Source organism: Penicillium nucicola (genome assembly GCF_028828085.1).
Source record: "Penicillium nucicola strain IBT 29836 chromosome Unknown utg000007l, whole genome shotgun sequence".
In the NCBI taxonomy this organism is placed as follows: Eukaryota; Fungi; Ascomycota; class Eurotiomycetes; order Eurotiales; family Aspergillaceae; genus Penicillium; species Penicillium nucicola.
In genome coordinates, this window is record NW_026643131.1 from 970,226 (window position 1) to 992,278 (window position 22,053).

The window sequence follows — 22,053 nt, forward strand, 5'->3', positions numbered from 1 at the left end:
ATGTTGAAGTGCTATAGATGGCACCATTATTTGACTTGGCGTTGTTGGTTCGCATCGGTATTCCTATAGGGATGCCTGATTCATCTTAATACAGTATTGATCTCCCGTGGATAGCTTCTTGGTATGTTCAATGTAAATCAAAGAGGTATCTGGCCCGAGACTGGGAATTTGACTAAATGTAAACGCCTTTCCCAGATGCGCCAAAGCAAAAAGGGAGAACAAGTGTCACTGTTGTTCATCAAAGCGTAAGGATGCCTCCTCTTCTAGTACCACATCTTGGCCTGCATTCTCAGGAGGATCGTGTTCCAGTTCCACTTGTTCATCCTGCTGCGTCTCCGCTTCCGCAGCGTCAATGATAGTCTGGAGCTCGCCCATCCGTTTCGCAAACTGGTTCATCATTTCCTCCAGTCTTTGCGCACCCTTCTCCTTCCCGGATACTTCAACTGGCATCCCACTTGTACCACGAATCTTCAACATCACTCCCTGCCCTGGTGATTCGGGAGTGTTATTCTCGAATGTTGGTGCCGGCATTACTTCTGTATCGAGGACCTGCCACGACGACGAAAAGCTTTGTGCGGATGACACACGGAACTGAGGATGTTTGCTGGCTCCAGCCTGTCCCTCCTGTGGGGGTATAGATGGGTTCGCTGGTGATGATGACATGGACTTTGTTCCACCCTTTGGTGGGTCTGTTTGCTTCTGTGCTGTGTTATTTGTAGGCGGAACGGGCTCCATGTCTAGAATGAGGTAGTTTTCCCGGACCCCTGGTACCGGTGGTGGAAGCAGTGTGGTCTTCTCCGGGTCAGCTTCTGGATCTGAGGGGTCTTTTGTCTCGTGGGGATTGGATGCGTGGGGTTGTGAGATTTGGTCTTTCTTGGATTCCGAGAGGGCATCTTGTTGAGCAGTTAAGCTGCGCAGAGCTGCTTCGGTTACGATGTCCGTGTCATCGTCGGAGAATATGTAGTGGACGTTGGGGTGGTAGTAGTCCGATGTATGGGCGTCTTCGACTAGCGTGAAGAAGGGTTGGAATGTGGGGTTGGACGGGTGTTGTTCCTGGACTTCGGATTCTTCGGTACTATCAATGGCTCCATCATAGCTCGGGGTGGTGATGATCTCTTGCGGGGGAGTTTCGTCTATGGATGGACGGCTCTCGGGTGTCCCTCTTGCCTGTCGATCACTTGGCCTTGGGGCTGTTTCTGGTCTCGAGAGCACTTCTTTGCGAAGAGACTGCCGAGAGGAGGAGGATGATAGGGGCTGCCGATAGGGAGACGGACTGTTCTGCGACATCTCCAAAGCCGGGACTACATGATTGAGAGGACGTCGACTGTCAAGTGCGGAGAGCTCTTATCGATAGTGGCACGTGACGATTATCGATATCAACAAGTCCTTTCCCAGGCTGCCTCCCATCCTCTGAAAGAAGCTGTCTTCAAAAGGTTCTTGAGATGTAAGATAACCGATGATGACAGCGTCAGACCTGACACAGTTCAGACCGGCTGTAGCCTGATTGGTCATAAACCGCTTGAGATCTACAAGACTCGAAACACTGGAACAATGATGATATTCAGATCGCTGGCACTATGGATATAGCAAGAAAGACCATGCTTCGAAGAAGATATCATAATTGATCGATCCGCCAAGGCTCCATGCTTTCGCGTTGTATGCTCGTTTGACGACATCTGTGTCCCACCGAGTCAAGTATCACCAAAAAACAAAACAAAAACAAAAGGGTATCTTGAATTTATCCGCAACGCCGTAGTCAATATGTAGGAGAAAGAATCGGTGGTCACTCATTGTCCTTCTTCCATTCGAATTCTGGAGACAGATAGTTAGATATGACCATAGAAGGAGAAAGAAAAAATAGGCATACTTTGTCGGCACATTGGGCAAAGACCCTTGGAAGACTCTTGGTTGATCCAAGTCAACAGACAATGCTGTTCATATACGTTAGTCAAGCCTCCCTCTTCGATACCGATAGTCTCACCATATGGAATGAGTGCCCACAGGTTCCTACCACTGTAGAGCAAAGCTGTTAGCATTTCCGATCGATTGTGCACTGGATAACAGGCTCACTCACAAAGCGCGCATTCATCGCCAGGAAATTTGCAGGTTGGACAAGTGCCATCGAATTGAACACGACAGATACCACAGACTTCATCTTCTGGGATATCCCAGTGCCAAGTAGCAATGGCATTCCACTCTTTCAGGGTAACCTTCATACTGTGGGGAGTTGGAAGGTCAAGAAAGCCAGGGCCCGATAAGCGGTGGTTATCAATCATGTGAGCCCTCTTCTCCGCACTCCTCACTTGCGCCATAGTTGACCGGTTATTGCTCTATTTACCCTCTTTTCTCCCTGCAACCATGGCTTTCTCTGCCATGCGGTCCTTTGCACCTGTTCGCTCCTTTCGAATGTCGACCCCAGGCCAGGTTCAGTCGCGCAGCGTCTCTTTCTCCTCCTATCTAGTCACCCCCAAACAACTCAATGAAGCTCTCAAGAAGAACCCCCCGACCAAGATCTCCACCTCGCCGCGTGTGATCCCACTTTGTGCAGCATGGTTCATGCCAAATGATCCTGAGGGTCGGAAGGGAATTGACTCGTTCCATAACTCTCGTATCCCTCAGGCTCGGTTCTTCGATCTCGACGCTATCAAGGACCCTGATTCCCCCTACCCACACATGCTGCCAACATGTGAGACCTTTGCAGAAGCCATGAGTGATCTGGGTATCCGTCGCGACGACGAAGTGGTGGTCTACGATACTGCCGAGCTGGGTATCTTTAGTGCGCCCCGCGTGGGCTGGACATTGCGCGTGTTTGGTCACCCCAATGTTCACATTCTAAACAACTACCGTCTCTGGACTCAGGAAGGCCTTCCCACGGAGAGTGGAGAGCCTGCCCCTGTGGAAAAGTCCAAGTACTCCGTGCCGACCTACGATTCCAGACTGGTAATTTCCTTCCGTGAAATGAAGGAACTGGCTTTGGACTACGGCAAGGAAGGAGCTGAGCCAGTGGAAATTTTGGATGCCCGCTCCTATGGTCGTTGGGCTGGAATCGACCCGGAACCTCGCGCTGGTCTATCATCTGGACATCTCCCAGGATCGAAGAGCATGCCTTTCCAGCAACTACTCGATCCCGAGACTAAGACTTACCTGCCTGGCGATGAGTTGCAGAAGGTATTTGAAGAGCACAAGGTGGATCCATCTCAGACAATCATCAGTTCTTGTGGTACTGGAGTGACTGCCTCTATCATTGAGACTGCCCTAGGTGAGGCGGAATTCGGGGACCCTCATCTTCGCCGTGTGTATGATGGCAGCTGGACGTAAGTGCATCTCCCACTGGATTGAATCCCGGAACCTAGTTCAATTATGCTAATGATAATAGTGAATGGGCGCAGCGAGTCAAGGAATCGGATGGCCTCATTAAGAAGGTGAAATCATAGGTGTTAGAGGGACAGCTCTAGGAGGAACTCTCAGCTCACGAACGACATGATATCTTTTACTCTTAGATTGTATCCCAGAACATAGAACCTCTCAATCTCTTAATCTCTCAGTCTCTGAATTCTTCTCATCTGTCTCATCTGTCTTCGTCTTCGTCTTTCGTCCGTAGCTGACTAAGCACTTCTTGTCCACGCAGCGCATCAAATCTCGCGCTTGCTTTTACTTCAAACAAACCGCTGGGACTACAAAGATGCGGATGGAATATTCCTATCAACAGGCTTCTCATCGTGAGTGAAAATCAGCTCATTCGTTTGCGCTACCGACACCCGCCTCCCCCCACATTCTCCCATGTCCCTCCAACCTCCCTGGCTCTTTCATAGGTGCTGACCTTTCAGTCGTGGTCAACACTTCCAGTCTTCCGATATAGGGCGCTTTTAGCCCTGTATCTCACCTTCTCTTACATCATGTCGACCGGACGCAAGGTCTTTCATTGTGCCGTCGATGAGACGGCCTTGTCTACCAATATTAGCGAGATCAAGAAATGGACCACCAACGGAGCAATCGATCTTGTTGTTCCTCTCTACAGTGAGTCACTGGCGACGGAAGCTGGCTCAGCTGCTTTGCGCTTACTCTAACTGACATCTATTCCCTAGCCCTTGAACGTCTCCATGCGCTGAAGCGAGCCGGATCTCAGGTCGCTATTAACGCCCGCGAGGCTGTGCGCTTTCTCGACCGAGTCACCTCTGGCAAGGACCATATCGCCGCCGACCGAGTGCTGCTTCAAGGTCCGATGGAACAATATGATCGCTGGGAAGAGGCAGAGAAATTCTTCCTCCCGGAATTCGAGGAGGAGCCCGAGGCGATTGACGACGCAGTGACCAACGGTGAAGCGACCGAGCCCCTCGCAAAAGAAACCATCGCCAAGACCGACCAGAACGACTTGTCGCAAATGCTCCTCTCCAAATTGAATTTCAAGAAGGATCCAGAGGCTACGTCGATCACTTCCGTCGGTTCCCCCAGTGGACCTGGCTCGCGCACGTCCTCTCGCAGCTCTCGCACCAGTCCTGAATGCGCCCAGCATGAATCAAGCAATGGAACTACGAAGAACGAGAAGAACAAACCATTTTCCCACCAGCGCTCGCTCTCCGCATCCGTGATCCCGACCGCACCGGCCGCCCTCCGCCCTCTGCTGAGCGCCTTGCTTTGGCGCCTGCACAACGGGCCCGACGCTGATAATTCCGCAAAGACTTGTATTCTGATTACCAACGACCGCGCGACCCAGGTGTGGGCGCAAAAGTTTGGAATTGGCGTCAAGAACATCCTTCAATTACGTACCGCCATCCAATACGAAGAGCGAGAGTATAAGAACCGCTGTAAATACGTCGAGAAGACCCAGGTTCAACCCACCGAACCCAAGACTTTATTGGCCTACGAGGAGGAAAGCGACGAGGATGAGCTGGTCTTCGTTCCACGTGGTCGTGGTAAGAGTGCGCCTCGTGCTTCGCGTGGTGGCCAGCGCAAGGCTCCTCCAAAGCCTGCCCCGAAGCCTACGTCTGCTCCGAGCGAGAACCCCGTTGAAGTTCCCACCCAGCCTATTGACCCTGATTCGTTCAGCCGGTCTTTAGGTGGCACCACTAAGCCGTCCACCGTAAATGTGAACACGCAACCTGGTACTACCCGGGGGAACTCGGGCGCCTCTCGTCGTTCCTCTAACGGACGCCGAGGGGGACCTTCTCGCGGTGCACGAGGCAGCGGCCGTGGCCGGGGCAAGCTCTGGGTTCCTTGATTGCACGGGTGACGGTCTACCGATTCTATCATTTGATGGCATGACGTAGACTGTGTTGAACCAATGCATCCAGAACCGGACAAGGGTATCTCTTTTCTCTTTGCAGGACATCACATCTTGCTGTGATTGCTTGATTGCCCGCAGAGTGTGTTTCCCTCTCTCATCCCCGGCAACTCCAGACCACGATCGGATCTCGGACTATCTCGACCTCGAACAGGACATGCATCCAGTGGAGGATTCAATCCGCGGCTTTGTGCTGCATGGATTTGTTGAAGATTGTCCCCTTTGCCCTGTTTCCAAACTCCCCCTCGAAGGAGGGCGATATTGAAATGTTATTTTGGAGGGAATGATGATAATTGATTTTGTTTCATCTGCTAGTTGCACATGGTCCGTAATGTAGTGTAGTGGCCTCTTATGAATGAGTGATGCGAGTCAAGTGAAGTATAGAACGGGACTTCCCCGCGTGATCGTACATCACTTGACTTTCCACTGCAATTTCGCTCTTCTCTTCTTCAACACTCCTCGAATTTCTTACTTTGCTACTTAAGACTCTATCCACACTACTCACTAGTCATCTACTCCTACAGATCAAATACAACCTCAATATCATCATGTCCGTCGACCAAACCCCCCTCAACCCAACCTTCGAGCGCCGCAACTCGTTGGAGAAACACCTCCAAACCCGCCCGGACATGCAGGATCTCAAGAACCGCCACATCCTGCTGGACACAAATGTGGCCCCGTATATATCCCAGAGAAACGTGGCACACGCTGGAAAATGGCATCACTAACGCACCCTCAGAGCTCTCCAGTCTGCCCGCCAGGAACTAGATCGCCAACGTGCTTCTGATAGCTTGAAGAAGAGCTTGGAGAAGAGGCCCGAGAAGGATGAGCTGGTTGAGCGTATATTTCCCCTTTCTGTTTCCTATCTCTATGTCCTTCACAGCTTATTTTAATACTCTATGTTATTTCCGACTTGGTATGCTTGACTTGATCTATACTGATGTCATCAAGGCAATATCCTCCCTGCCACATCGGCCGCACCCGCGCTGCAAGCTAATGCTCGCGAGCTCGAGAAGCATATGCTGGTCGATAACCTCGAGCATAAGATTCAGAAACGGCCGCAGCCCGAGGATCTTATTTCCCAGGGTATCTTGTCCGAGGATGAGGACCCCCGCTCCGCCTGATTTCCTACACTGCACTACACACTACCGAGCTGGCTACTATACTGGACTCGATGATTTGAAATGAGCTATGGACTGGGCTATTGGTGGTATTCTCTTTTTTCGCCCATTCGTTAGGAATTGGAATTGCGACTGTTCCTGTCTTTACCGCGATGTGGTGATGTCACCGTGATGGATCCACTTGATTGTCAATATCAAATATCTAAACCAGCTGCTGCGTAGCGACTCTAGTGTAATTGCGATAGTAGAATATGGTCCCAAGCTAGAGAAAGGGCTAGTTATATGTGGGCTGTTCTCTGGCTGCCACCTACTTTGTCGTGCCCACCAATTGCAGAGAACGTGATATCATTCAATAGCATAGATCATAGATCATCTCGTTAGAAAAGTATCTAGCGACTCTACACCTCAACAGCAGCAGAAAGATCAGGAGTCCACCCACTAGGCCTCTCACTTCCCCGAACAAGAATCCCATACGCCGCCCTCTCGACCTTTTCAACACTCGTCTGCATTACCTCTAGCTTCTTCGCCAGATCGCGGAGCATGTTATGGCGACGAGGTACACTAAGCGCTTCAAAGTCTGCCCGCATAGCGCGTAGATCAACGACGATATCACCCTGCGACGGTGCGAGTGTCGGTGCTTTGGATTCTGTTGCGGTCTCGTCGGTCTTCGTTGCGGCGGCGTTGCCCGAGCTCAAGGATAGAACGGCAAAGCGCATCATTTCTCCCGTAAGATCGAATAGACCGAGTAGGTAATCTTCTTCGGTGACGAGGATTTGGGCGGGCACGCGAGCGGTGACTTCGGCGTGGGAGATTAGTGTTTGCGTGCGGAGGTAGTGATCGAAGGAGACGGCTTCGATGAATTCCTGAATTCCTGGGCTTAGCTGGCGTTGGTAGCGCCAGCTGTTTATGCCGAGTTGTTCTGGGACGACGGCTTCGAATAGGGCGTTGATTTGGTCGAAGCGGACTTGGTTCTCTTGGGCGATTTTGGGTGGGAGGGGCTGGTTGGTTGCGCGGACTCGTTGGAGGGCGAAGATGCTGCATTTATTAGTTTAGTGTGAGGCAATTGAGAGCGAGACATACATCTTCTTGCTCAGCGCGGTGATGTCGCGGCTTTTCTTGATGATTCGTTCGCGGCGGTCATGGTGCTCGTCTAGCTCATCGCGGAAGTTCTCAAAGATGGACAACACTGTAGGGGCCTCTGCATCAGCCATGGCTGTATCCTTAGGGTGCAGCTCCAGTGGCTGACCTTCCCAGTCGCGTTTGGTGCCCATTGAACAAAAAGTTGGAGGTTGCTGAGTTGAGCTCCACGATAAGAGATAGAGATATCTCCGCAGATCTTCACTTCTCACACTATGCTGAACTTGAACTTGACATTCGACTGAGATCGTTGGATTCCATTTCGATACAATTGCTGAGCTAGTGACATGTAATGCTAATGCTACCTTACAAGGTGATATCGCAACTAGGTCAGGCTTATCCCACAACCTCACAGGATTCCTGCCCCAAATACCGATACCTAATGGGGGTCTTACCAAGACCAGTCACAATGATAGTTTGCTCATCCCCAGGAACAATGTCAATTGCATTGTCCTCAAGGAGAACACCTTCCTGCTCCTCAAACACAAGACATTTGACTGGCTTGCGGGCATTGATAACCAGCACTGTCTTACCAGCTTCACCTTCTTGTTTCTGAATGTCCAGCTGTCGTCCAGTCAAGTTGAGATATTTAAAGGGTTGTGGCCAGTCCACATCTCGTGCCACGATCTTGTTGTTGACCCACAATCGGGCTGCGAGGACATGTGGCTCTGGCTCAGCAATGTGGTCAATTATACCGTCGGTGATGATATCCGTCGTTCCATTGGCCGTGATGGTGATATCTTGGTGTACAATCGGTGCTCGAATATCGCGACCTGTGTTGACAGACAGGAAGCGTAGCTCAACGCTGCCACGGACTGTCTCGGGGCTGTTGCTGGCAATCCAGAGCTCATATTTGCTTGCCTTGGGTGGTTGGGCGTGTGCGACGCTCCAGTCGTGGTGTTCTCGGCGGACACCAACGGCGATTGGGTTCAACACTCGCTTTACGGCATAATAGGCTGGCTTTGGTTTGAGGAAGTAGTCCACAATTGCCCAAGAGATGGTTGGCCAGCAGTCATTCAGTTGCCAGAGGAGGGCACCACCACAGTGGCGCTCATCGCCCCATTGCCGGCGCCAGCCTCGGTAGCCAAACATCATTGTCTCGGCTTGTACGACTTGGGTCAGGTAGATGTAGGTCTGCATATGTTAGTTTGATACCGACCGGGACGGCGTATAGATCTTACCTCGAGGTCTGTGGCAGTTCGCAGATTTTCTACCAGATACGTCGCCAGTCTTCGTTCATGCCCATCAGCCTTATTGTGGAAATCAATGACATGAGACTGAGGGAATTTGTCTTCCTCTTTCTCGACAAAGTAATCGATTGTGGACACATGTGGGAATGCCTCCATTCCAAACTCGCTGTTGAATCGACCACCGAGGGTATCGAAGATTTGATATTTTTCTTGCGTACCGTGCCACACTGTTGTTGTCGTTAGTAGATCCTGTGCATTTGGCGCTGATATACTGACCGTTCCATTGATGCATATCACCGACTGTCTTATCTGACGATATCTTGCCATCACCCCATGGACTTCCAGGATGATAGAATGTGCTAGGGGAGTGTTCAGCCACCACCTCTGGGAGGAGCTTTTCATAAATGTATCGTGCCGGGAAGTCGGTCTTCAACCAGCTCTCGGGGTCCTTGTCTTCGTAGTTGTAGGTCAAGCCCTCTGACTCTTGCACCTGGTAGTCTTCATTGTTACCAGCATAGAGTACAATAGATGGATGGTGGCGCATGCGCTTGACGTTATAGATGGTCTCTTGACGGACCGATTCCAACATCTCAGGCCATGTTGGATAATTTCCGCAGCCAAACATGAAGTCCTGCCAGACCATCACGCCTAGCTCGTCGCATGCTTCGTAGAAGGCGTCGTCTTCGTAAATGCCACCACCCCAAACACTACCATTGTTAGTTTTCTCACATACTGCAGATTAAGAGGCTGTCATACCGAATCATCACTTGTCTTCCAGCCACCATCAACTCTATCCAATTGCGGTATCGCTCCGCACTGACGGCTGGCAAAAGACTGTCGGCCGGAATCCAGCACGAACCACCACAGAAGATGTCCATTCCGTTGATGCGGAAGAAAAATGACTTTCCATGTTTGTCAGGTTGCTGGACAACCTCAGCAGTTCGGATACCAAACTTCTTGTTTGAAGAGTCGACCTTTTCACCATTGCGAAGTAGCACCACCGATAAATCATACAGAGTCTGCTCGCCATACCCATGAGGCCACCACAAAGCAGGCTGATTGACTTTGAAAGTGAATTGGGCCGTGTTCTCCGATACGGCAACGTCCTGGCTTGCGATTTCCTTGCCATGCAGCCCCAATTTAAATTGGGCTGTATACTCGCCATCCCCGATGCTCTCCACATCGACAACAGCAGTAATCTCTGCTGTCTGACGGTCCGCGGTCAACTTGACCTGGGGCCACAGACTAGCCACCCGGGCATTGTATACCTCGAAGCGGACTGCGCGCCAGATGCCCGCCGTCATTAGTACTGGACCCCAGTCCCAGCCCCAGTGGTATTGGGCTTTTCGCACAGCCATACGTGCTGGATCTCCGTTGAAACCAACCCATCTGTGCTTGGTGTCTTGTGCTCGCAACTCGCGGGCTTTGAGAAGAGCACAGTCGAACTCAATTTCAAGCGTATGTTCGCCGTCTGCTTCCAATGCCTTGGTGACATCAACTCGGTGACCGAGGAACATGTTATCACTTTCGAGAATGAGTTCGCCATCCAGTTTGACCTTGGCAAATGTGTCTAGTCCATCAAATACGAGCACAATTGCGGATCCTGTCGGGGCAACTGGCTTTGAGAACACATTGCGATAGACCCATGACTTCTCATTGACCCAGCGAGCATCCAATTCCTTGAATCCAATGTACGGATCATCAAGCCTATACGTAACAGATAATCAGTATCACATCATGGATGCTATCTCGGAGAGCTTACTTTTTGTTAGCAATCAGGTCCTGTTGCACCACAGATGGAACATTAGGTACAGATAGCCATTCATCAGTATCCCGGTCCCTAAAGGACCAGCCAGTCGACAAGTTCACGGAATCCATAGTTGATGACAAGAGAAAGCTTTCCCCAGGTTTATACTTTTATACTTGGTTGATGGCCTGAGGTTCTCCACGTGCCTTCCTTTTTGGGACAGGACTCTCCGTGTCCAAGTAGGACTAGTGGTATTAAGTATTACGAAATACACTGCAAATACACCACTCTGACCACACTGTAATTTTCAACAGCCCTCTCTAAGTTCATGCACTTCAGCATGCGGATTTGATATCCTCTAACCTCCTTTGCTAACGGCAGTGACCCCGTCAAGCTTCTAATGCCGTGCATTACTCCCCAGGTCCCTTGGACTCCCCAAGCACTAGTGTACTCCGCTTCTCTCGATTTAGGCACCCATATGGCATTCTGCCCTCTTCCTGCACCTGCCTTGTTTGGGCCATCCGTATAGCCTCTCATGCCACGCTGATTGATTAACTGGAACATTTCATGCATGAAGTCTTAACCGAGCCAATGATCGACGTCAATAAGTGTCCTTCATCTCAGAGGCTTGGCAGCTGATCGAGTTTGGAACCATGAAGTGTTGACTCGGGTATGTTGGAGTCCATGTGTGACATGGATCCTCATCGACTCTATTCACGGCTGCGTTTTTGTTCCCCTTCACTTTCAGTTATATCTTCCAAAAACAGTGTCGATTTCTCTGTCATTGGCGGAACTCAACCATTCTCACCGGAGTCCCATCTCGGGCCCTTGACCAAAACGAGGCATGGCGCCCGCGAAACGTCTCGGCAGTGAATCCCCTCTCGCAGAACCAGGTACGCCCCCTCCTGATCCAAGGTAAGGCTCGAGCCCCTTCATGATCGAAATTCCCTCACGGCGTCAAGGGAACCGCCGAGCTAAAGAGCCCAACATGTGCTTGGTCCAGGAGAAAATGATTGGATTGTGAGAGGCTTTTCCGGTCCAAAGGAAGTCTCAAGTCAGGCAGAATATCTAAAAGCCAGAATGTCCGGATTGGGATTCTGGTATCCATTTCGGCTTTCAGTTCCCCAGGCGGCTTCCCCAGACGATCGTCTGTCTGCAGGGTTCGCTTTTCACAAAGGATTCCCCTACAGTCTGGGGAAATGCCCCTCTCCAACCCCACTACATCCTGACTGTGGCGTGTGAAGAGCATGCGGAAGCGAAATTGCCCAGCGTCACTCTACACCCCTGGTCATGCGCGTGGCACTCGGGTAGAATGATGCAGTTTCGGGACTCACGACCCTGGTCTCTCAATCCTGGTCTTATATGCCGGGAATCACTTTGCTGACGCGGACTCCCATGTCAAGGCCGTTGCAAAGCCGTTGACAAAAAGGAAAGAATAGGAAAGATTATAAAATATACCAAGCAGGGAGATCGTACAACTTTGTATAGAACCAATCAATGCTAACCGGCTGAACCGGACCAGTTGTATCCCCAGACGACAAAATGCGGGGAGATTAAGCGGATCAGCCTATATTTCGTCTATTTCCTTTCGGTTCTAGTGGCTTTTTTGCTTTTTCCTCTTTAATCTTTTGATCCCTTCATTTATGCGTTTTCCTTCTATCATACGATCTTCCATCTCCCACCCCTTATGTCGCCCACATAGTGACCCGTGTGGTCGGATACTAAGCCTCTGATTCTGTGACTCCGAGTCAAAATGTTTCATACATTTGAGGGTTTCGAGAACCCAACGGCAGCAACTCCTGCCCGCAACCGGGCAACGAGTGAACGGCGTGAGTCGATCAGTCGCCGCGTGACAACGCTACGTGCTTGCACATCTTGTCGCCATCGCAAGATCAAATGTGATGGCGAGAAGCCCTGTGAGGCTTGTCGATGGTACAAAAAGTCCGAGCAGTGCCACTATTCAGACCCGCGGCCTTCGCGGAGGTGAGTTGCAGTCTGCCTATGGCTGTATAGTTCGTGAACTAATTACGATCTTATAGACACGTTGAAAAACTATCTACAACCTTAGAGGAATATAGAAGTATCCTCGAGAAACTCTTCCCCAACTATTCTCCAGATTCCCTGGCCAATCTGTCTCGAGAGAAACTTCTCGAGCTCACGACTGTAACGGGGCCAGGCCCGAGTCACTCTCATCATGCCGAATCACCGGCTACGTCGGCCTCAGTAGAGGCCCATGTTTCACCCTTATCAAACGACGATGATAATCTCGAGTCTCTGCAGAGCATGCCCGAGGAACTGCCAGATAGCCGCAATGCTAGCTCCACAGATCTAGTCGAAGGCGTCTCCGACGACGTTAACGCGCTTTCTCTTTCAACCAGACAGCCTTCCTCCTATCTGGGCGTTTCATCCATCCAGGCTGCAATTAAAGTTATCGTCTGGCTAGACCCAGGCTGTGCCTCTTACTTTTCGCGAACACCGCCCATTGTGCAAGAGGCATCTGGCTGGCCCCATCATACTCCTATTACACCCCCACAGCCGACCATCCCGCCGTCAGAGATGCAAATGCTTGACGCTTATTTCCTTTATTTCCAAGCCTTTGCTCCAATGATCGACGAGCGATCTTTCCGAGAGGCGTACTGTGCTGGTCGTCGGAGAGATGACCACTGGCTTGCTCTATTGAACATTGTTCTTGCCCTGGGTAGCATCGCCGCCACAAGCCCTGATGATTTGACGCACCAGACATATTTTCTGAGATGCAAGAACCACCTCAGCATCAGTTCCCTGGGAAGCTCTCACATTGAAACTATCCAGGCACTCGGCCTCATTGGAGGCTGGTACTGCCATTATATCAGTCAACCGAACCTCGCATACTCCCTCATGGGAGCCGCACTACGCATGGCAGCAGCCTTGGGCTTGCACAAAGAGTTTGCCGAAACTCGCCAACTTCCAAGCCCGGCCAAGATCGCCTCAATGGACTTGAAGCGCCGCGTGTGGTGGTCCCTTTTCTGCATGGACACATGGGCTGGCATGACCCTGGGCCGGCCAAGCATGGGTCGATTCGGTTCAACCATTACAGTCAAACCTCCCCACTGCCGAGACAAGGTACTATACTCCCCCCACCCCCCAGACCGGGGTGCGTGTGCTATACTGACTCCTGTTTTGCATAGGAAAACGTCCTTGGCATTCTTCCCCTCGTCGAAAACATCCGCTTTGCCAAGATTGCGACGCAAGTGCAGGAATTCCTGGCTGCAGCACCCCTAGTCAAGCACCAAGAAATGGCTCACGCAGACGCCCAACTCCTTGATTGGTGGGATAATCTCCCCGCCATCCTCAAAGATCACGAGCCCTGTTCCGAATCCATCAATACTGTCCGCACTGTCATGCGGTGGCGGTACTATAACCAGCGCATGCTACTATACCGACCCACACTGTTCAGCTATGCCATGCGCCGCGTGCCTTACATCGCCCTGCGGCTGGAGGAGCGCACAGCCATCGAGAAGTGTCGCGAGGTGGCGCAGCAGTCTATTCAGAATATCGCTGCCACTGCTCAGCTCAACCAGCTTTGTGGTTGGAATGCTGTCTGGTGGACCTTCCAGGCCTCCATGGTTCCGCTGGTCGGGCTATTCCTTAATGATCCTACTGTCGATGACCCGCGTGCCTCGGTTGAGTCCTGCCAGGCGCAGGTGGAGACGGCCATGATGACTCTTGCTCGCATGCAGTCATTTGGACATACGGCGAAGAGGTCGCTGGACGCTATCTCGCGAATATACGAGGCGAGTAAGCGGGGCCATGTCGCTGACCCCGACAGTGCTGGTCTTCTCTCCGGCTCTTTTCCCGCTGGTCGGGATATGCCGGCTATGTTTTCGCCCGCGGAGCCTGCGCGTACTACGATGCCCATGACTGACAGTGGATTCCTTGACCCACTCAGCACCCCCTTTGAAAACGATTCGGGGGCCAGTATCTATGGGAGTATCTGAGTTGGAGTGACAATAATCTGTGGCCGGGCATCGCGGCGGATATTGATGGCCGCAATGATTCTATGGCTTTGCTGACGCCCGAACATGAAAAAGGTCCCAAGTACGGAGAACAGCCGTATTTCGATCCTATGCCTGATCCTGGGTATTTTGTAAATCAGGCCCTTTACTACTGATCTCTACTGCTTCTGGGAGGGTTGCGTTGCATGTTAGAATAGGGCGCATTGGAACGGAATCCCTTCATGTAATTATTCAACATTTTCAGTATGCAGTCAGCTTACCGTCTTTGTATTAGTTCTATTCATATCCAGCAAATATTCTGATACCCCTGACCATGCAGAATTTGATTCTTTACAGCCTAAATGTTTGTTACAGGGGACTACAGTATGACTGTAGAGCAGGTACTTCATCGCTATTCGCCCAAAACCGGTTATTCAGTATGCGGGGATTCAATCATTATCCATAAAATGAACGATGATCATTGGAGTCTTACCACATTTTCTCCCTCTTCTTCTCATTGTATTGTATTGAAAATAGATGGTGATCTCCCTCCACATACAACTCGCAAGCCACACTCTGCTTGGGGATTACGCCGGCCTATAGCTATCTGAACAATACAATACTGTAGTCATAAGTCATCAAAATCATTGGCCAGCTATGAAGGTATCATCAAAAACACAACAAATAATCATAAAGAAGCATAATACGTCGCCAAAAAATCTATCATCGCATCTCGCTTATCGTTATCCTCATCCTCAAAGATCTTCCGAACATGCTGGTTCTGTTTCAGACTTGCCACTCGGTTGAACGCGTTATTGCCAACCAGCCCGCGTCTCCGAAGATCGTCGGTGATGCCTGAAAGCGCACCGGTCAGGTTCAGATTGTCGTTGGAGCCTAGGTAGCCCAGGGTGTTTTTGAGGATGTCGCCGATGCCGACGTTTGCTACCAAGGGGAGCTCACTGAGGACGTTGGTATAGTATGGAATCAAGGTGCCGTTTGAGACGATTGTGCGGGTCATTGCTGTTAGGGCTAGCTTTCCGTTTTTGAGGGATGAGCTTTGCGAGGCGATCACTTCGGTGAGGTTGGAGATTACTGTTTTGAGGTCCACGACGCCTTTCAGTGGGAAGGTGTTGTTTCCTGGTCGGAGGATCACGTTGTCTACGGTTGCATTGCCGATGATGAGGTCTGTATTGCCGCTTTTGAGGTCGAGCGTGATGGTGCCTACTTCGAATGAGAGGGCAGTTGGATTTGGGAGGGTGAGGTTGGCGATAAGGTTAGTTCCGTCCTCTTGTGCTGGTAGGACGAGTGTCGCGTCGTCAATAGAGAACCCTTCGAATTTGTTCAAGGCTGTTGAAATGGATGAGTTGGATGAGTAGAGACGGTCAGAGATCGGAAGACTCACATGGTAGAACCACGTCTTTGTCCATCGTGATGTGATTTTTCAAGACGCCCAGATATCCATAGGTCACACCGTAGAGCGACAGGATTGTCTCCTTCTTGAAGACAGTATCATGGACAAATGTCTGCCAGGTTGTGGCATTCAGGATTGGCGTATACTGGTTATTGACCCCCAAGGTATAATTGCCCTTGATCGTTTGTCCAGGGATGTCAATCGCTCCCCAGGCATTTTCATGTCCATCTTTTCGAACAAAGGTGTAGAATTTGACAGGCTCGATACGAACACCCAGGGCAATTTTCAAGTCCACCTTTGCCGCCAATGTCATCTGTACTGTGTCGGGTGTGGGATGCATCACTTCTGCGTTGACCACCACCAGGTTGGATTTGTTGACCACCAGTTGTGCGATGGCCGGAATAGCAACTAGAAAGCTTCATAGACGTGTTAGCGGGAGAGGAGGCAGAGTATCGGCTGTTGCATACAATATAGGCAAGAAGATGGCGAGGAAGATGACATTGCCGATTAAATAGCACAGCCAGAATCGTCTGCAATGTCGACGGAATTTGTCTTTCTTGGTAGCTGATCTCGTTGACGACTCAATCTGTTCCAGCTTTGCGAGGTCATCCGGGCCTGGGTGCAGGAGGCCCCGATTCCCTCCAATGATATACTTCTCTTCTTCTTTGGCCATGGTGAGGTCCAGGCAAATTGGATCCAAAAGGGGAGGCCCGCTCTGTATATGAAGAAACGCTAGTCTATGAAAGTGTCATATGTCTATGAAAGATACCGAGGACCAGAAAACAATTAAGTTTATAACTTGGACACTCTCTTGCTTTTTGCGGGGGATCGCCACGGTTCAGGCATATCACTTGGTGATATGCCAGGGCTACCCTACCTCTATCTCGCTTTTCACCTGTCAGATACGTAGGCTCCTGGAAACTAGACCAGTTTGGATTAGATACACGGCTGGTTCATGATGCTGGAGTAGAACAGGTCTTATAGCTGGGAGACCTCACAAACCCAGCTGTCCTCATTTGGACCGTCCAATTGCAAAAGGGGCAGTTTTGTTGACGCGAGAGGTCTAATGCAGGCCCCAGCTGTCTTACGGGCTTGGCTATGGGCTCCCTTTGATTGTGGCTGCACGGGCTGAGTCGAGGTCTGGTTCTCTCCTCGGTACCTCGGAGGCTCCCTTGGACCTGAGACGGTGATCTATATCTACTCAAATCGGGCATTGAAGGGGACTTGGTGCTGAAGATCCAGCTTTTGAGCATGAGACCCATCACCCGTGGAGCAGGCATTCTATCCTTTGAATCTCTACGGATCCTCCAATGTCCCAGACCTCAGTTTCTCAACAAGATCATTCACCACCAACGGCCAACGGGCTACGGAATGTTCTCATCGCCCGAAGTTATTCAGACTGCCTTTTCACATGAGCTCCTTCTCGGCCAGACAGAAGGCAAATGAGAACAAACCCCCAGTGGCGTATCACCTGCAGCAGTTCCCAAAGCGAGGACGCTGACTGGCTCGGTTGGAGAGTCTGCCATTGAATCGTCAATCAAACCCACTGACATCAGCAGAAAGTTGATCCCCCGCAGTTCCAAGAATGGAGGCGCTTCCCCCGCATAATTGCAAAGTTTGTCGGAGTGTGACTCTATTGGCGAAGATTCCGGCGTTTTTGGTTCTGCCTGAGCATTTTGCTGTTTTGCTGATTTGCTGTTCTGCGTTGGGTGTGAGTCTCGTTCCTGGAAACCTTGAAAGTAGAGGCGTCGTGCCCGCTGAAACCCTGATGGGCTGCTCGTTCGTTCCCCTGGTGAGGACTGATTGTTTCCATTTACAAGAGAAATTAAACCCAATGCAAGACCAAAGCAATCGGCGGTTTTGATAGACTTATAGACACCCACAGCCTTGACTTAGTTGGATGAAGTTATCCAACTGGCGACGTACGAAATGCACAGACCACCCTGACTCAGCATCCCTAAACAGCTGGGAACAACTCGCGAGTCTCGGGGATCATTTCATCCCATTGCAGTCCTTACAGATATCACAGCTATTTTCAGATCTCACAGGCAGAGAAGTGCTTGCCTGTCCCACTTCGTCCATCCATATCAGCCAAGGGGTTCAAAGGCCACCTAAGGATGCGCGCTACCCGCACCCAACCACTCAGCAATTAATTCTTGATATCGGGCCCTGAAATTCCAGGGTTCAAGCTAAAAGAAGAGAGAGAGAAGAGGAAGAAATGTCTCTCTTCAACTCGCCAGCGCGAGTCTTCTTCGCGGCCACGGCTCTCCGGCTCATCCTCCTCGTCTATGGAGGCTGGCAGGATGCCCATTCGGCCGTGAAATATACGGATATCGATTACATGGTGTTCACTGATGCGGCCCGATACGTGGCCAAGGGTCAGTCGCCCTATGAGCGGGACACGTACCGCTATACGCCGCTCTTGGCGTGGATGCTTGTCCCTACCGCGTGGGAAGGTGCGGCGCCCTGGTCTACCTTGACTTTTGCGTTTGGGAAGGCGCTTTTTGCCTTGGCGGATGTTCTGGCTGGGTGGTTGGTCGTTCAGCTGCTTGTGAGGTGTTATCGATTCCCCGTGGAGCGGGCGTTGCGCTATGTGGCGGCTGTTTGGTTGTGGAATCCCATGGTTGCCAATATCAGTACGCGTGGTAGCTCCGAGGGGCTGCTGGGGGTGCTTGTTGCTGCGCTGCTTTGGGCAACCCTGACGCGGAAGCCCGTTGTTGCTGGGTTGATCTTGGGATTGGCGGTGCACTTTAAGATTTATCCTTTTATCTATGGGGTTTCGATTTTGTGGTGGTGGGATGCTGAGCGGGATGGGTCCGAGTCGCCGAGATCGGGTCTGGTCTCGCGGGTCTTGGGGTTCATCACCCCGTCTCGCGTGAAGCTCACCCTTGCGGCGCTGGCGAGCTTCGTGGCCTTAAATGTGGTCATGTATGTTCAGTATGGCCACCCATTCCTCCAACATACCTTCTTTCACCATCTTACCCGCATCGACCACCGCCACAATTTCTCTCCCTACAGCACCTTGCTATACTTGTCGGCAGCCGGTGAAGCGGAGACACACTTTGAGGCGTTGGCGTTCATCCCACAGCTCGTCCTGGTCGTCATTGCTTTACCACTCGTCTTGGCAAAGAAGAGCTTGACTACGGCGATGCTTGCGCAGACTTTTACTTTCGTTACCTTTAACAAAGTCTGTACCAGCCAGGTAAGTCGGTATGCTAAAATGATTTAAATGGCGACTGATTTGTACAGTACTTCCTCTGGTACCTCATTCTACTACCTTTCTATCTTCCTTCCTCGTCTCTTATCCGCAGACCCGCTCTGGGAATCACGGCCGCTCTTCTTTGGGTCCTTGGCCAGGTATTTTACCCTTGCTCGCAGCATATTCATATTCATGACTAATACAAAAATAGGCTCTCTGGCTTTCTCAAGGGTACAATCTTGAGTTCCTAGGACTCTCAGCGTTTGTGCCTGGACTCTTCCTCGCGGGACTGTTCTTCTTTGCAGTGAATGTCTGGATATTGGGTATCATCGTCCGAGACGGCGGCGACGGTGCGGGTGAAATCGAGAGTGAAAGTGAAGATCGCAAACTACGTTGATGGCAAGAGTGCCATTGACGAAATGTATAATACAAATAGACAGTGCAATTGATTCAGTACATTATTTCGCTTGTGCGAGCTCGGATTACCTTAAATATGTCAACATTGAAATGTCACAGCCCGTATGCCATATTAGCCTCACGAAGCGCCGGATCGTATTGTTTTGCTCGTATTGTCGCAAGGCTGCATGAGTTCATTACATACTCTTCGATCAAATTAGTTTAACATCAATCACATCACGCATGTGAGCCAAAATGTGCCGCATTGCGCCCCCGAATAGAATCCCTAATCGAACAGAAAACCCTCGGAGCTCAGATAAGAATTTTTTAGCATGTTAAGTGGCAGCGCAGATAAAATAATCCATGAATTAAAAGCAAGAAAGATGGGGTATTTGGCAAAGTCACAGAATGTAGACCAACAGAACGCTGCATATCGCTTTGGAAAAAGAATCTCGGATTAGAATTTGTTGACGTCGGCGATGATTTTGTACGTGGCTGCATTGATGCTCTGAGGTCGAACGCGAGGGTAAATGGCGCCGACGATTTGGTTGTTTTTACCATATTGAGGGTATATGCCGTCCGAGAGCTCGACATAGTGCACGTCGGGCCGGCTGGCCTGGAGTACAGTCAGAATATTCTGACTCCATAGACCGGTGCATTCATTGTTGGAAAGTTGGAAGTAAGGATTGAGCAGGGGACAGGTCGAGTCCAGATCAATATAGCGAATCCGAATGTAGTCGAGATGCGGCATACTGGCAAGGCTCTCCACTGCTCCGATGATCATGGACTCGAAGGTATAGATAAAGTTCATGTTGTTGATTCCAGACAGTTCTTGGGTAGGGGATATAGTGGCAGCTTCCTTTTTGCCGGACTCATCGCGACAGCATGACTTGACTACAATGTCCAGGGACCCCAGGCGGGATACCGTGGTCATCGTCTCCAATTCGGCTTTCATGGCATCGAAGAAGCACGCGCAGATTCTTCCTGTGAAGGAAAGAGACTCAAAATGTGGGGCTGATTGGCCAAGTAAGGTACATATTGGTGGAAGCACAGCCCGAGAAGTGAGGATCGAGCTCTGCGTAGCGTCTTTGTTGTTATAAAATCCCTCTAGCGTCAGGTTGAGATGTCGAATTGTAGACGGGGGACGGATCAAGATGTGCATCATGGTGAGATAGGCGTTCGGCTGGGGTTGGGCGTAGGAACAATGCCATTCTCGTAGGCCAGGAAGCGCCCGCGAGATGTGATGCCAGTCTTCAAAGTCGCGCATCAAGTTCCAGGCACCACGCATCACGAGAGTTTCAATATTTTTGAGCACGGGAAGCCGCCGGAAGCTGAAGAATGAAGTAGACCGACCGGGAAGTCTTCTGAAATGCTGGACCATGGGTGGATTCTTACAGTGACCTCCCTCAAGTGTGAGAACACGGGCGGCAGTAAAGAAGTCCTGGGCCAGTTCAAAGATTTCCTCCAGTGTAGCAGTTCGCGATGCGATGTGATAGTGGATTTCGTTTGTGCTTTGGGAATCTGGCTGCGCCCACCAGTCCTGAACGGATGGATCTGCCCATGGAACTGGCCCCGGACGAGTCACACATGGTCGATGGACTCGGTCGCCCCAGACTGGAATCCAAACCTCAATATGACGAACGTGCAGGATAAGATGTGGACTGAGTATAAACCATCGTGCGCATTCGGCTAAACCATCTTGGGTTCCTTTCACCTTGACTAGTAAATCTCAGTTATGACAATGCTTCCTCGTCGGTCACTTTTTTCACATACTGTGTCTGTAGATGCGGCTCTGGACGAGTGGAGTCCATACTCGGCAGATCAAGGCGAGATCTGAGAGGGCCTTGCGCCGCGGATGCCGGAATGCCTTGCTCCAACTTTGTGCAGATGTCTTGGAAGACGCAGCCGCTCTTTCCCCGAAGATATGATCCAGGATATTCTCGTGGATTTCAATAGGCAGGTTTGCGAGCTGAGCTTCGTCTCTGCCGAGGCCGGACGAAGTGGGGACTGCGGGGACTATCTCAATCTCCACGGGGAGCGAGAGGCTATCACGAAAGGGAATCTCTGCACTGGTGCTGCGGGTCGCTTTGCTTGGAACTGGCAACTGGGCTGGGCCCTTAACAAGTGAATGGACCGATACCGGCCGCGGTAGGGCGATCATGGCGAGAGATCGAGGAAGGCTTGGAGGTGGGCGTATGGAGATTCGGGAGTCGGGGGTCTAGAGATGAAGTTCTAGCCATTTCTCACATCAGCAAGCAAACAGGGCACGTCGGACCATGCATCTACCCACGGTGGTATGATTCCAGCTGAAGCTGAAATCGAACCCAGCATCGAGTGATGTTTCAAGGCAAATGCAATATCCCAGACGAACGCGGAGTTGATAAGTGATGAGGGGCGACGATCAGGCGGTTGGGCGCTAAATGAGGCGGACCAAACAAGAGGGGAAGATCAAGCCGGGAACAGTAACAGAAAAAGAAAGAAAGAGAGAGAAGAGAGCGAAGAAACAAAGAGAGAGAGAGAGAAAGAGAGAGAGAGATAGAAAGGAAAAAGGTGGAGGGGAGTCCAGACTTGCACTTTACCTGAATCAACTGAAACTG

General features: G+C 50.9%; 11 protein-coding genes across 11 annotated transcripts; 5 read left to right on the forward strand and 6 right to left on the reverse strand.

Annotated features, from left to right (window-relative positions):
• Positions 1-225: 225 nt before the first annotated feature.
• Positions 226-1,287, reverse strand: N7511_007425 (uncharacterized protein; the record flags this gene model as incomplete). The annotated part of the gene is made up of 1 exon (XM_057129802.1): positions 226-1,287. The coding sequence occupies one exon, from the start codon at positions 1,285-1,287 to the stop codon at positions 226-228; it is 1,062 nt and encodes a 353-aa protein (XP_056982870.1).
• Positions 1,288-1,783: 496 nt separating this feature from the next.
• Positions 1,784-2,216, reverse strand: N7511_007426 (anaphase promoting complex subunit 11; the record flags this gene model as incomplete). Its single annotated transcript, XM_057129803.1, has 4 exons — positions 1,784-1,812; positions 1,868-1,931; positions 1,982-2,013; positions 2,075-2,216. 4 exons carry the CDS (start codon positions 2,214-2,216, stop codon positions 1,784-1,786), a joined length of 267 nt encoding a protein of 88 aa, XP_056982871.1.
• Positions 2,217-2,358: 142 nt separating this feature from the next.
• Positions 2,359-3,434, forward strand: N7511_007427 (sulfurtransferase; the record flags this gene model as incomplete). Its single annotated transcript, XM_057129804.1, has 2 exons — positions 2,359-3,314; positions 3,377-3,434. 2 exons carry the CDS (start codon positions 2,359-2,361, stop codon positions 3,432-3,434), a joined length of 1,014 nt encoding a protein of 337 aa, XP_056982872.1.
• Positions 3,435-3,896: 462 nt separating this feature from the next.
• Positions 3,897-5,218, forward strand: N7511_007428 (uncharacterized protein; the record flags this gene model as incomplete). The annotated part of the gene is made up of 2 exons (XM_057129805.1): positions 3,897-4,017; positions 4,086-5,218. The coding sequence occupies 2 exons, from the start codon at positions 3,897-3,899 to the stop codon at positions 5,216-5,218; spliced, it is 1,254 nt and encodes a 417-aa protein (XP_056982873.1).
• A 611-nt stretch (positions 5,219-5,829) lies between these two features.
• N7511_007429 (RPEL repeat-containing protein) lies at positions 5,830-6,405 on the forward strand (the record flags this gene model as incomplete). Its single annotated transcript, XM_057129806.1, has 3 exons — positions 5,830-5,960; positions 6,021-6,121; positions 6,233-6,405. 3 exons carry the CDS (start codon positions 5,830-5,832, stop codon positions 6,403-6,405), a joined length of 405 nt encoding a protein of 134 aa, XP_056982874.1.
• A 395-nt stretch (positions 6,406-6,800) lies between these two features.
• On the reverse strand, positions 6,801-7,673 carry N7511_007430 (translin family protein; the record flags this gene model as incomplete). The annotated part of the gene is made up of 2 exons (XM_057129807.1): positions 6,801-7,437; positions 7,483-7,673. The coding sequence occupies 2 exons, from the start codon at positions 7,671-7,673 to the stop codon at positions 6,801-6,803; spliced, it is 828 nt and encodes a 275-aa protein (XP_056982875.1).
• A 202-nt stretch (positions 7,674-7,875) lies between these two features.
• N7511_007431 (beta-mannosidase) lies at positions 7,876-10,607 on the reverse strand (the record flags this gene model as incomplete). The annotated part of the gene is made up of 5 exons (XM_057129808.1): positions 7,876-8,673; positions 8,721-8,956; positions 9,006-9,436; positions 9,486-10,436; positions 10,492-10,607. 5 exons carry the CDS (start codon positions 10,605-10,607, stop codon positions 7,876-7,878), a joined length of 2,532 nt encoding a protein of 843 aa, XP_056982876.1.
• A 1,622-nt stretch (positions 10,608-12,229) lies between these two features.
• Positions 12,230-14,453, forward strand: N7511_007432 (uncharacterized protein; the record flags this gene model as incomplete). Its single annotated transcript, XM_057129809.1, has 3 exons — positions 12,230-12,459; positions 12,516-13,578; positions 13,644-14,453. The coding sequence occupies 3 exons, from the start codon at positions 12,230-12,232 to the stop codon at positions 14,451-14,453; spliced, it is 2,103 nt and encodes a 700-aa protein (XP_056982877.1).
• Positions 14,454-15,138: 685 nt separating this feature from the next.
• Positions 15,139-16,534, reverse strand: N7511_007433 (DUF3712 domain-containing protein; the record flags this gene model as incomplete). The annotated part of the gene is made up of 3 exons (XM_057129810.1): positions 15,139-15,797; positions 15,853-16,277; positions 16,329-16,534. 3 exons carry the CDS (start codon positions 16,532-16,534, stop codon positions 15,139-15,141), a joined length of 1,290 nt encoding a protein of 429 aa, XP_056982878.1.
• A 1,545-nt stretch (positions 16,535-18,079) lies between these two features.
• Positions 18,080-19,457, forward strand: N7511_007434 (glycosylphosphatidylinositol-alpha 1,4 mannosyltransferase I; the record flags this gene model as incomplete). Its single annotated transcript, XM_057129811.1, has 3 exons — positions 18,080-19,063; positions 19,111-19,218; positions 19,272-19,457. 3 exons carry the CDS (start codon positions 18,080-18,082, stop codon positions 19,455-19,457), a joined length of 1,278 nt encoding a protein of 425 aa, XP_056982879.1.
• Positions 19,458-19,913: 456 nt separating this feature from the next.
• On the reverse strand, positions 19,914-21,617 carry N7511_007435 (uncharacterized protein; the record flags this gene model as incomplete). The annotated part of the gene is made up of 2 exons (XM_057129812.1): positions 19,914-21,175; positions 21,230-21,617. The coding sequence occupies 2 exons, from the start codon at positions 21,615-21,617 to the stop codon at positions 19,914-19,916; spliced, it is 1,650 nt and encodes a 549-aa protein (XP_056982880.1).
• Between the last annotated feature and the right edge of the window lie 436 nt (positions 21,618-22,053).